This window comes from Strix aluco, chromosome 4 (assembly GCF_031877795.1).
Source record: "Strix aluco isolate bStrAlu1 chromosome 4, bStrAlu1.hap1, whole genome shotgun sequence".
NCBI lineage: Eukaryota > Metazoa > Chordata > Aves > Strigiformes > Strigidae > Strix > Strix aluco.
The window spans coordinates 112,634,469-112,647,970 of record NC_133934.1 but is presented as its reverse complement, the minus strand read 5'-3'; the positions used below and the strand labels follow the sequence as shown (position 1 = coordinate 112,647,970).

At 36.1% G+C, this 13,502-nt stretch overlaps 1 protein-coding gene across 1 annotated transcript in view; it reads left to right on the top strand.

Moving 5' to 3' along the window:
• EFCAB11 (EF-hand calcium binding domain 11) overlaps positions 1-8,215 on the top strand; it is a 56,737-nt gene extending 48,522 nt beyond the window's left edge. Inside the window, exon 4 of the mRNA XM_074821305.1 lies at positions 8,116-8,215. Within this exon, the coding sequence (XP_074677406.1) occupies positions 8,116-8,215 (100 nt within the window). The remainder of the gene's footprint in view (positions 1-8,115) is intronic.
• The last annotated feature ends 5,287 nt before the right edge of the window (positions 8,216-13,502 follow it).

Genomic DNA, 13,502 nt, shown 5'->3' with positions numbered 1-13,502 from the left:
TGCCTATTGGAGCCAATATTAATTTATAAACCTGTGACCAAATAGAAGGAAAACATGTTGAACAGACCTGTATTTGTAAACTGACTTATTTTTAGGTTTTTTTAAATGTAATTCCCAAAGTAAAAAGTCAGCATTGAAGTTCTCAGTCAGATAGTGAAGACATAAAAGAAAATTCTGAGCCCCATGGCCTTAATATTTAATCTGAGGAAAAAGGCAGTAAAGCAGTCATCTCTGACTCAGGGCAACATGTTACCCTACTGATCTTTTGACATTGTTCAAGTCACAAGGACTAAGTTAAGAGGAGGACCAACAGGATGAGAGCAAAGTATCATTTACCCATGTTGCTTTGAAGCTCAGCGCATCAAGGAGGATTGGGAGAACATTGTAACAAGTGGCTCTGTAGAGCAAATGAACATGGAGGAAAAGAATATCATATAGGATTAAATAGAATGTGCATACAGCAGACAAATATAATTTGGAAAATTATATTGCTGGGGCGCATACAATGGATGATAAAGTTTTGATGGGAACAATGGTTCCGCTGGAAATTTAATCCAGATTTTCTGACTGAGGCAGAGGAAAAGTAGTGTCAAAAATAATAGAGGAGCAGTAAAGGAAGATCCCTGGATCACAAGGTAAGTTACATTTCTTCAGTACTTCTGCTTCCTTGAAAATACAAGTTAAATCAAAATTTAACATCATTTGATATTAGTGAAAAAGGCAGTGGGGCTCTTAGGTGCCTTCTCCTTCTGAAATCACCATGGGTATCCTGTGTAGGCTGGCTCCCTATGATGTTTATATTAGATTTCCATATATAATACAATCAGAAAAGTTATTTTAACAGAAAATGGTCTTTGGATTGTCACAGCCAGGTCAGAAGAGTGAAAGTAAGACAAACATGGTTAGACCTGAATGATGCCAGAAACTTAAGCATAAAAGAGCTATGCCCAGGAATATTTGCAAAAAGGATGCCAGGCCTAAATCATTCATAGCCAGCAATCTTTCTGGTCTGAATAGGATACAGCATTCAAAATGTAGAAAATATTTAATGAGACAATAAATGTATTGTGAGAGTTGCAAGGCAGTACTGCTGAATGGCTCACAGTACTTAAAAACAGTTCAGACACCATCCAGCATGGATCCACAATCCAGACACAATCCAGGAAACAACACTCCTTAGCACTTCTCTGAAATAATTTAAAGAAAATGCACAACTTCTCTTTACTCACAGTAATGAGATAGCAAGCAACTCTCTCTATATATATATTTTGGAAATTTATGATAGAAATATATATGAATGCTTAATCTCATTGTATGGCTACAATAAATAGGGAAAAACCACTGCTATTCTTGATATGTCCTAAAACCAGAGAAATGTAAATTAGAGAAATCATGATTTGAAAACCCAGTCTTGTGTGCCTGGCATGGTTTTGTCTCTAATTCAGGAGGACTAGTCTGTAATATTGCTAAGTCTTTCAGTGTGGAAGAAAAAATATGTACAATTAAGAAAATCACTCTAGTTCATGGACTATTACAGAAATAAGTTACTTATAGTATATCTCATTATATCTTCATCTGCTTTGAGAAAATGATTGTTATACAGCAATGCATAAAAGGTCACATATCATGCCTCCCTAAGTAGGCATTTGATAAATTGCAACTGTGTATGGTAAGTAGGGGCCTCTGTAACTTGTTTCTCATAATACCTCAGTTAACTAGAAATGAAAAGTGTTTGGAAACAAGTATTTAAAATGCCTCAAATTTCTAAATTTATTTGTAAAATGAAAGTAGTCTTTTTTATATTTACTTATGGTAACTGTTAATGATGCTTTACCCAAATGTAAATGTACCATTAACGTTTTTAAGTCATACATTAGACAATAAATTATTTTGAAAGTCAAGTAACCATTTCTACCACTTTTAAAGAAATACTTTTTTTTTTCTGAAGGAATAACCAAAGTGAACCCCTATTCATGTAGAATGCTGTGAGAAGGAACCCTGAAGTTTTCATTCTCAGTGGTATATCCCATATGCTATATTTCTCTTCCTGTATTTCTTTTATGTGATGTATCTGGTGTTTTCTCCTCACTGATCTCTATGAAAACTTCTGCCTGCATAAAATAAATTAAATGAAAACTTCCTTCCCAAGGGTTAACTTCAGTTCTTTCAAAGTGAGAACCATCCATCTTTAGTAGCATAATTAATGAACTCTAAGGATGTTTACATGGTGGAGAAATCTAAGCTAGTTTTAAAACACCTTCACTTGCACATATCTGATGTATGACCATGGCATCAGAGATCTGAGCAGAGTTTAATTTATCCCGGCTCTTATTCGACTTTTGGGGCTTGTCCTACTGAGCTAACCAGTTGAAAGCCAACTCAATGGCAGTCTCTGCTGGCTCTGCAGTGCATTCACTACTCTTTTTTTTAAGTAGTAGAAATGATTGCTTAATTCTCTGATTTATCACTTAGGACAGATACTGAATTATCTAGAGAAATACAGGGTAGAATTAAAATCTTTGATCTATAATTTTGCTTGGTTTGGGTAGAAATGATGGATTAATTTAAAAAAAAATGTATAAATCAGATAGATACAGTATATTTCAAATTGTGTGCCTGCTTTAAGAGGTAGTGCTTATGTTGAGAATCTTTCCATACAGAAAGAAGAAATATTATGGCCAAATTCTGTATTTGTGTTTTTATCTCAGGAACTACAAGGTCTGACCATATGTAAATTGTTGTGAAAAATTGTGTTAGTTGGGAAAAAGGTTAGGTGAGTTGATTAATATATACAGCTATTTATAAAATAAAAGGCTAGGCTGTATTTGCACGTGGATGCTTTTCTGATAAGTACTCATTTCAGTGAATTAATAAACATGAAACTTCAGGAGACAACTTATATTAAACATTACTCTTTTAGGTTATTCCTTTACTCTAGTCAGATTTATGGTTAAAATATTCCTGTCAGAACAAAAGTACCATTTATCTAATCCAGTTTCCTATGAAAATACACTTAGGTGATTTGGGGAGTCTTCAATTACCTAATTGTATAAGAGAATAATTTATATCTCACAGTCAGTAACTTGTGATGCTGATTATTGCTCAATTTTCAGTGAAAGATCAGACAATCTACCCGAGGCACTACATACCTTGAAATATCTATATATATTTTACTAAGAATGTTAAATGAATAGTGACCTGTGAAATAAAGATCAATATGCTGTGACATAGTATTTTCATAATCAGAAGAATGAATATATCATTTGCTTCACTAGATGAAAATTTAACACTTCAAGGCCATTTCACTTTCAGATTACTTTTGTCAAGGTTCCAAAGATCCATAACATTTAAATAAATATAGTGTTTCTTCAGGTTACAACAGCTAACTACTTACCAGTTTATGTGTCATTTATTTGTCACCCAACATATCTTGCTAATCTCTGCTTTAAGGTTGTTCAAAAAGTAATTCTTAATTCAAAGAGTCATTTAGTGGCTTTCAGGGTGCTGAACAAACAGCATGTAAAGTTGAGGGCCATTTTTCAAGAGCAGCTTCCAAACAGGCACATGTAGTGAAAATAATCATAGAACAGAATCATAGAATGGTTTGGGTTGGAAGGGACCTTAAAGATCATCTAGTTCCAACCCCCCTGCCATGGGCAGGGACACCTTCCACTAGACCAGGTTGCTCAAAACCCCGTCCAACCTGGCCTTGAATGCTTCCAGGGATGAGACATCCACCACTTCTCTGGGCAACCTGTTCCAGTGTCTCACCACCCTCACAGTGAGGAATTTCTTCCTTATACTTAATCTAAACTTACCCTCTTTCAGTTTAAAACCTTTACCCCTCACCCTACCACTACACTGCTTGATGAAGAGTCCCTCCCCAGCTTTCCTGTAGCCCCCTTCAAGGACTGGAAGGCCACTATAAGGTCTCCTCGGAGCCTTCTCTTTCTCCAGGCTGAACAACCCCAACTCTCTCAGCCTGTCCTTATAAGGGAGGTGCTCCAGCCCTGTGGTGATCTTCATGGCCCTCTTCTGGACCCACTCAAGCAGGTCCATGTCTTTCTTATGCTGGGGGCCCCAGAGCTGGACGCAGTACTCCAGGTGGGGTCTCACGAGAGTGGAGTAGAGGGGGAGAATCACCTCCCTCAACCTGCTGGCCACACTTCTCTTGATGCAGCCCAGGATACACACTGCTGGCTCAGAGTCAGTTTTCCATCCACTAATACTCATAAATCCTTCTCCACAGGGCTGCTCTCAATCCATTTTCTGCCCAGCCTGTATTTGTGCTTGGGATTGCCTGACACATGTGTAGGATCTTGCACTTTGGCCTTGTTGAAATTCATGAAGTTTGCACAGGCCCACCTCTCCAGCCTGTCCAGGTCCCTCTGGATGGCACATCCCTTCCCTCCAGCCTGTCGACTGCACCACACAGCTGGGTGTTGTCTTCAAACTTGCTGAGGGTACACTCAATCCCACTGTCCATGTTGCTGACAAAGATGTCAAACATTGCCAACCCCAATAGCAACCCCTGAGGAACGCCACTCATCACTGGTCCTCAGTAGGGCATCGAGATGTTGACCACAACTCTTTGACTGTGACCATCGAGCCAATTCCTTACTTACTGAGTGGTCCATCCATCAAATTCATATGTCTCCAATTTAGAGACAAGGATGTTGTGCAGGACGGTGTCAAATGCTTTGCACAAACCAGGTAGATGACATCAGTTGCTCTTCCCTTATCCACCAACGCCGTAACCCCTTCATAGAAGGCCACTAAATTCATCAGACATAATCTGCCCTTAGTGAAGCTATTAAACATAAATCACATTGAAGATGTGATTTATGCCCATAACTCAGATATTTTGGGTGAAATCCTTGCCTCCTGAAAGTTAATGACAAAACTCCCATTAACTTCAGTTTAGCCATATTGTCAGCACTGATTTCTAAAACACTCATACAGTGATCTTCTAGAATTAAATTCTGAGACTACATCATAATATTAAAAAAAAAGATTTTGCTATTTGATTATTATACATTCTCTCAGGTATTTAAATCTGTACATTTCCTTTGAACGAACTAATTTATTTGCAAATAGCACAGGTTACAATAATAATTACTGTCATTAAAATAGCTTTGTGTTAAAAAATGTTTTAATGGTTGATCTTTAAAACAGATCCCTTTTATGCACCCTTTGATAGTATTAGTGATAGTCACTGAGAAGGGTACTTAAATTATAAGGAGTATCAAATAACTTGCAGGTTTGAAACAAATAAGAGGCAGTACTTAATCATAGAGCAGGTGTTCAAGCCATGGGCTTCACATCAGTTCAAAAAGCTGTTAGACAAATGCATGCAATAAATATGCATCATGAATAATTACATGCAGACATACATGTGTGGTTTAGGAAACTCCTGAACATACAGAGAATACACCAAGGGATGGTAAATCAAGGAAGTATCACTTCCCATATCCCTAGATAAGTTACCTCTATAACTCATCAGCCTCATTTAAAAAAAACCACCTTATTTAAGTTATAAATTTATTCTAGCTTTAGCTTCAGCTTGTGCCTTGTGCCGTGTCTTTCCTTGTAAGCTTAAAAATATATTTACTATCCAAAATATTTTCCCTAGAGAGATTCTTATAGTCTTGATTTGATTGGATCAGTTCTCTAATCTTTTTTTGAACAGAGTATTTTAATGTCTTGTTATAAGACATGTTTTCTGGAACTTGTATAATTAATGTAGTTTCTCAATTCTTTTAAGTTCCTCAGTATCCTTTTTGAAGTGTGGCCACCAGAACATAGACACATTATTTCCTTCATAATTTTCCTAGCACTGTATTTTGAAATATAACAAGTCTTGTATTTGTTTTAGATATTATCCTGCTTCAAGGATCACATTCGCCTTCTTATATAAAGCATAGCAGTAGGAGATAATCTTCATTTGATTACTTTCTATGACTTCTCAGTCCTTTTCAGTCACTGCTTTCCAGGACAGCATCTCCATTTTGTAATTATGACCTGCATTCATCCTTCACTGGTGAATAAGTTTGCATTTCTTTGTATTCTAATATGTGGTGTTTGAAAGGATCCCTTTCACCAAGAAACTGAGTGACTGGTCCATCTCCAGCTATCATGTTGCCCCTAAAGACTTGATTAAGGGTGATCATCATCTCAAACTTGTCCCTACCTGAAAAGCAATAGAATATCATCATGTTTTAGTGTTAATCTAGAACCAACAATAAGCTGAAGGAATTAATTTAATTTAAATATTTCCATAATGACAGGGTGTCATTTCACATGTTTATGGCCATGTAAGGTTCATCATTGCCCCACGAAGCTTGAACTTTGTCTGACCAAGGCTACTTCACAAGAGGTTAATAGCTCATTGATAGCGAAGTTAAGCACTAGTACAGATTGTTTATTGCCAAGAGATGAGAGGAATCTTAACAAATGATGTTAAAAGTTCCAAAGAAGTGGGGAGTGGTAGTCTGAGTGATTCTTGAAAAAGATGAAGATCAATAATTTTTATTAAAGGGGAGAATAATAATATTTTAATCTAAATAGTACTTCTTCAGGGAAAGGGGAATCACATATTCCAAATCAAGATGCTCTTCTGTGAAGAAAGACTCAAAGATGTAGTGTTTTTTTCAGAAGAAATCTTTTTTTAGTCCCATGATTTGATAGTCACTGCTGTCTTGAAAGCTGGACAATCTAGAGAAGCTGCTTGTAACTGAGGTAAGGATAGGCAGATGTAAGCAGTTTTCTGTTTTCTCTTATCAGTCTTTGTAATCTTTGTAACTGTGTTTCTGTATTTGAAGCTGTTGTAAATATATTACTTTCTTTTACCTTTATTAGGCTTTTCTCAAGAGTGTATTTAGAGTAAGTGCCTAACAGGACAACCTATCCCTTTGTGTAAGGCCTTCTTTAAAACTGAATTACTGTACTACTTCTTCAGGGTATAGAATTTATTTGAAATTTTCAGGGTATCCAAAGGATAATAAAATGTGTCTCTGCTAAACATCATGGATTATTTTGGAATTTTCAATTTTGTCTATGTAGAAGATGCATCCCATTTTGCCTGCTGCGAGATGGTAGGAATATTACCATTGAACACTAATAGTGATGGCAAAGTTTGCAGCACTATAATTTTAGCAATCTTTGAGGCACCTGTAATTTTTACCAGTAATAATAATAAATTTTATTCCAGATTATGAATAAAATTATGAACTCCCCATTGGTATAAACCAATCAAATATTTTCCTAGATGATGAGTGAGTGTTGAGATCCAACAATTAATAATTTTTTAAATTATTTAATTTTAACTTTTATATAAATGGTGTATTTCTAGGAAGAAAGCTAAGCAGAACTAAGACAAATACTTTACAGAATACTATTTTGTCAGCCTAATTTATAACTGCATCATATAATTTTGCAAAATAAACCTAGATAAAACTTAGCCTTGTGTGTTAATGGCATTAATTGAATTGCCATCTTCTATCAGCTTATATCGTGGAAATAAATATTAACAGCTTTTACTTTTCAGAGACTTTTTTTTACTCTTGAAACATCCACTTTAGCATATACTAACACACAAATTAGTTTATTTTGTTACAACCATAAGGAAAAGGTCTTCTGTTAACATAATCTTTGTTTCAAAATAAGCTGCTTGCAGCATGTGGAAGGTCATGGGGCAATTTGGGAAATTTTGAATGTAAGTTTGTGGTATCTTAAGACCTAGAGGTCTTGGATTGCATGTAGAGTTATGGAATTTTGAGGATCTGTGCCACAAGTGATTGAATTTAGGGAATTAGGGAAGAGGTGTAAGAACTAAATTTGTGCTAAAAGTGTTAAATTTGCACAAGTTGTATTTCACCTCTTGTTGAATACACATAATGATACTTGGTTCTCTTTTTAAAAAGCTTTGAGATCCTCATATGAGATGTACTACACAAAAAGCACTTTTTAGTTCATTAATTCTTTGTACAGAATTCAAGTGGTAGGACTCAAGCTCTTCAAAAACAATATTGGTGTTGGATATCTACAGCTAAGTATAATGTCTGTTCTACATAATGTATTTTGGGTTTTAAATACCAAATCTTTTTTCTCTTACAGAGAAGTTGATCAGGATTCTGATGGCTGCATCAGCTTCAAAGAGTTTGAATCTGCAATGAAGTATGGACAAGATGAAGTATCACCAGTGTACTTTGCCTAAAGAATATTCTCTGGTGAAAAGACAAAGTGAAAACTTCAGATCTCAAGATATTTAAAAATCAATGAAACTTCATTTATTTCAGCCAGCATTTTAAGAACTTTGACTGTAAGTGTAGCTCTGAAGAACAGCCTTTGAAGCCTTACTGTTGACAAGTCGGGTGTATTAATTTACATGTGTATGTGTGTGTAGAATACTTAAAATATTTGAAATCTCAATTGATTCCCAATCACCCTAGTTAGGAATTGCAACTCTGTACTTCTTTTTGACTTAACAGATAAAAAAGGAGAAAACAGATAAAAAAGGAGAAACTCGGATTTCCAGTTACTGTGAAATTTATTTGTTCACTTTTTCAACAGCCCTTTGTCGACAGACCAAAATATCTCACATGTATAGTAACTGATTAAATTTATGGCAGATAATGCCTGTTTTTTCAAAATCAGTAGTACATTTGTCTTTTCTTTATTGTTTCATGTTCATATATTGTTCTTTTTTATATATTACACATTATTTTTAATTTAACATTTGTTGGTTAATTAGCTACATGATTTAATTCTGAACAATTATCAAGAACTGTATATGTAAGGAAGTAAGCATAAATATTTAGCTTTTTTTAAAAAAAAAAATTGAATGGAGATACAACAGATCTTTAACGTGTACATCATTGTTGTGGTTTGAGCGCAGAGGGTAACTGAGCACCATGCAGTCACTCACTCCCCTGTTACCAAAAACCCCACCACACACACAAACCCAGGACAGTCATAGACCTCAGTCTTGCAGGCTGAAAATTCTGTGTATTCAAACCTTCAGCTGACTTTTAGAGAGGAATTTGGATATATATACTTTATCAAGAGCAGAGAATTTCCCAAGAGTTGAGGGGAAGTGTAAGGTAGAATCTGTCATTGTCTACAAAGCTATCTTCCCTTCTCTCTCTCTTATCCAGTAACTGGGAGATGTTCTTGCCTGCTGTAACTTATATAAAACCAACCCAGCTGTGCTATAGTGAGATAAATCTTTCTTATTCAATTTATTTTATCTGTGATCACTCACTTCCTACTGCTTTTGTGTGTTCATATTAATAGTAACAGATAATAGAGATTTCATTATGGGCACTGTCTCAGATCATATGGTCCACTCTACTGCTTCATCTCTGCTTACCTGCCAGTTGTTAAATTGCTTGAATTAGAGATTTCTTTTTAAACTCTCCAGAAGCAATCCCCTCCTCAAGTGAGCCCACAGACTGTAGCATATACTTAATACAGCTGTAAATAAATAGCAAATAACAAATAATAATGATCAGTAAGAGGAAGAGAGTATCAATTCTACTCTTAAGTCAAGAGAGTGTCCAATTTCTTTCAAATTTTAGTGAGGCATTCCAGAGTACAATTTACAGATGGAGTATTTATAAAATTATGTCTATATTTTCTGTTCCCATTACATGTATGTATTTCACTAGGTACAGGCAAAGTGAAACCTTTCTTTTTTTTCATTCCGAGGCAGATAATATATAAATAATGGGAGGAAGTTGGAGACACTGAATATATCAGCAGATATATCTGATTCTATATATAAGAACCAGATATCCACTAGATGAAATGAGCTGTAAGTCGTATAGAATGCTTGATGTGCTAATCAGTGGAAGTGAACTGGTGTTACCTTTGAAAGACTTGCTAATATATTGGAGGTTTTGCCTTAGAAATGCCATTGCCCAATAGATGAATGTTTTCATAAGAGAATCATCACCATGGATGTTAATTAGCAATATGATCACAACCTCTTCTGAGATGCAGGAGATGACTGAATTATTATCCCACAGGGATAGTCGCCACAGGTCTAGACACATTCATGGAAAAATGTATGATGGTTTGCTGTGATATCACTTACATTGTATTTTTTTGGTCAGTAGACTTCAGTTTTTACGGTGCCCAAACCCTGTACCCTTCCTAAACACTGAATCCATGCAGTATTATTTTACTATGATACACTATTTTATTATTATATTTTATTTTACTTATTGAAAAATAATTATTTGGTTCATAAGGAGCAGTTAAAAAGTCTATGGCCTCTTGTTTATATTTCTAGTCCAGCTGTGGTTTGTTGTCTAAATATCTGACAATATATCTGCCATATTGTACAAGTATAGTCTTCTGTTAAATATTATAACAGACAGAAAAGTCTTTGTATGCATTTCATTTTAAGAAATATATGTCTTGTATATATGGCAAGGAACTCTACAGAGAAAAGTGCTCTCTATCATCTCCTTTATTTCCATATGTTCCCAATCCTCATTTTCTCAAGAACTTGAAAACTTGCTATGAACTTGAATTACTGAGAACATAAACTCCAGGAGAGGTCAATGAAATTATTTTACCATGTTGGAATTTTTTTAAAAAAAGAACAGAACTGTATTAATGCATCATAAACATTCCTGTTTCTCCTCCCATGGGGACTGACAGAAAGAAACTGCAGATGACCACAGCTGAGTGGAACTGACTAGGCCCTGGTGACACTCTTCCTACTGAATAGTTGAATAAAAAATAATTACTAGCTAGTGCTTATCTGGGTTTTGGCTAGCAAACCACAGAAACACTTCAGCTCTCACTACAAATTGATAAAATTAGGAATGACATTTATTAGGTGGGTTAGGTGATGACCTATTCTCAGTAATGGTTTGGGAAACAATAAAAGCTATAGCTACCCAGCTATTGGATGAAAGAGGCCACATGCTCTTCATTTTTCTATGTTTTCTATTGCTGGTGTAACAGCTCAACATGAAAAGATTGTCAGAGCTAAGAGTTATGATTGGCCTTAGCTTACAAGCTGCAACTCTGACAACTCATGTCAACTGCAGAGTGACATAAAATGGGACTGTAACTCATTAGCAGGTTATGTTCTTATCTGAGATATTTCCAAGCATGTAAGGACATCACTGATATGAATGATATGAGCCCAGACAAGAAGTTTTATTTTGTTTTATGGCTACCATTTTTGGCACAGCCTGAGAACTAAGTTGTGACTGACCCTCCACCACTGAAAAAATGAGTTGCAGTAGCTGTCATAGCTCTTTAACTAATAATTATTCATGTACCCTATGGAACAGCACAGAGGTGGATCTTCAGGATTTGCTTACCAGAATGTTATTCTATCTTTTCCAAGTTTATGAGCACATTTACTCTCTTGTTACGTAGACTTCTTGTTGCTTTCTGACACCTCAGTTACTTACAAACAGGATTTCCTTGTTAGAAATGTCTGTAAAAAGAATATTTACTTTTCTCAAGATTTCAAGTGAGGAATCATCTGTTCAAATTATTTGCAAATGGATCCTTTATACACATATCTTATTGGTACTATTTTATAGCAAATACATAGATTCTATAACCTTAATACTATAAAAGTATACTTGTCTTGTTCCCCTGGGGCTTCTGTAATTCATTATAGCGGTTGACATCTAGTAATTTGTAATTTCCTTTTAAAGGATTTGGATGATTTAGACTTTTTGCCAAGGTCTGTAGTGGCAGGACAAGGGGCAGAGGTTTTAAACTGAAGGAGGGTAGATTTAGACTGGACAAGTTGCCCAGAGAAGTGGATGCCCCATCACTGGAAGTGTTCAAGGTCAGGTTGGATGGGGCTTTAAGCAACCTGACCTAGTGAAAGATGTCCCTGCCCATGGCAGGGGGGTTGCACTAGATGACCTTTAAAGGTTCCTTCCAACCCAAACCGTTCTATGATTCTATTATTTTATCAATTGAATGAGCAGTTGTTAAACTATGGTCTTTGGGCAACGTGACATTCCTAGTAGCCTGCACAGTGTAGTATACTGAAATCTGGAGGAGCTTTGACTGAAAAACTAGTCAGAAAATTAAGCCCAATAACAAGATTGTCCTCACTGAAAGATTTTGTTTACTTTTTTTCCCTGGTGTATCAGATAGTAAGTATTTCATCCATTTATTCAGTAATCAGAAGAATGAAAAAATAAATATGTGAAGTACATCATAGAATATGCAATATGTCCCTATAAGATTCCCAAAATAAAACTTAATATAAAGTTAGTACATTAGGTTTGTGGCAGTGTTACTGTGTCTTCTATCTTTAATCAGCTGGGTGGGTGGTGGCTGACAAGTCAAACCCAGTAACTAGCTGACACACAAAATGTCACAGTTCAAAGAAAAGCTTTGGCATGATTCTCATTTACTATAACATATCAGCTTTACACTTCTCTGGCAATGAAACACAGTCTTAAAATTAGGATGAATTACAGCTGCATCCCTGCTTTGATTTCTTAACATTGTTCTTTGGGAAGGCTGCCCAAATGTGAAAGAGTCAGACCTGTCCTGTTTGTATAACTTTTTGCATAGAGATTGCCAATAATAATTTGACAAAATACATTGCACCATTGTACATAAGAAACAGGAATAGCAAGTGGGGTTTTTAATCACAGTTATTTAAGGATCCATATCTGAGCCTCTTATTTGCAAGAAATAAAAAATCACTGATGAATTTTAAAAGGGCCCAGAGGTTGCACATTCATTAACATTTTGACTCAAAACATAGTGTGGTTCTGAAGCGAATCCCCTGATCTTCTCCAGTTTCCGTGTATTGGTTCAGTTTGCAGAGTCATTATGGTGCATCCAAATAAAGATTTATTTTGGAGGAAAGTAAACTAGAAAACCACTCTGGGCACTCACAAAACATGTTTCAATACCTAATGGAGACATGAGTCTCAATGATGACTAGCTCATACCACCCTGAAGTTCTCCAAGTGCTCCAGCATATATCAAGCAGTCCAGCTGATCAACAGTCACAGCCGCAAGGCACCCCACTCTTCATGTCTGGTATTTCATTTGAAAGAAAAGCCAGTGTCACTGCCATCACAGTCTCCTCCTGGATTTGTTTCCATGGCTCCACACCTTCATCAGTCCCTTCAATGGGACCTTTGGGTGTTGATCAAACTTAGAGTGGGGGCAGAGTTTGGCAACCAGCATCATGGCATCAGCCAGAAATGGGCAGGAACAGAAATAAAGCTGCTTTTCGATTTGAGACTGTAAGGACACAGGACAGTGACGTACTACTGTCTTCTGCATGAGACAGACAAAAGGATGGCATGGAGTTTCCTAGGGTGGAGGATCCTGTGGACAAGAAAGCCACAGTTCTGTGGCACAGCTTCTATTCAGACAACTTTGAACAAAATGTGTGGTGAGAACATTTCATCTAGTAACTCAGCACCAATGGCATCATAATACTAAACTACTGCTTTTGCACTGAAGTATTTGCTAATGTAGAGTTAGCCAGG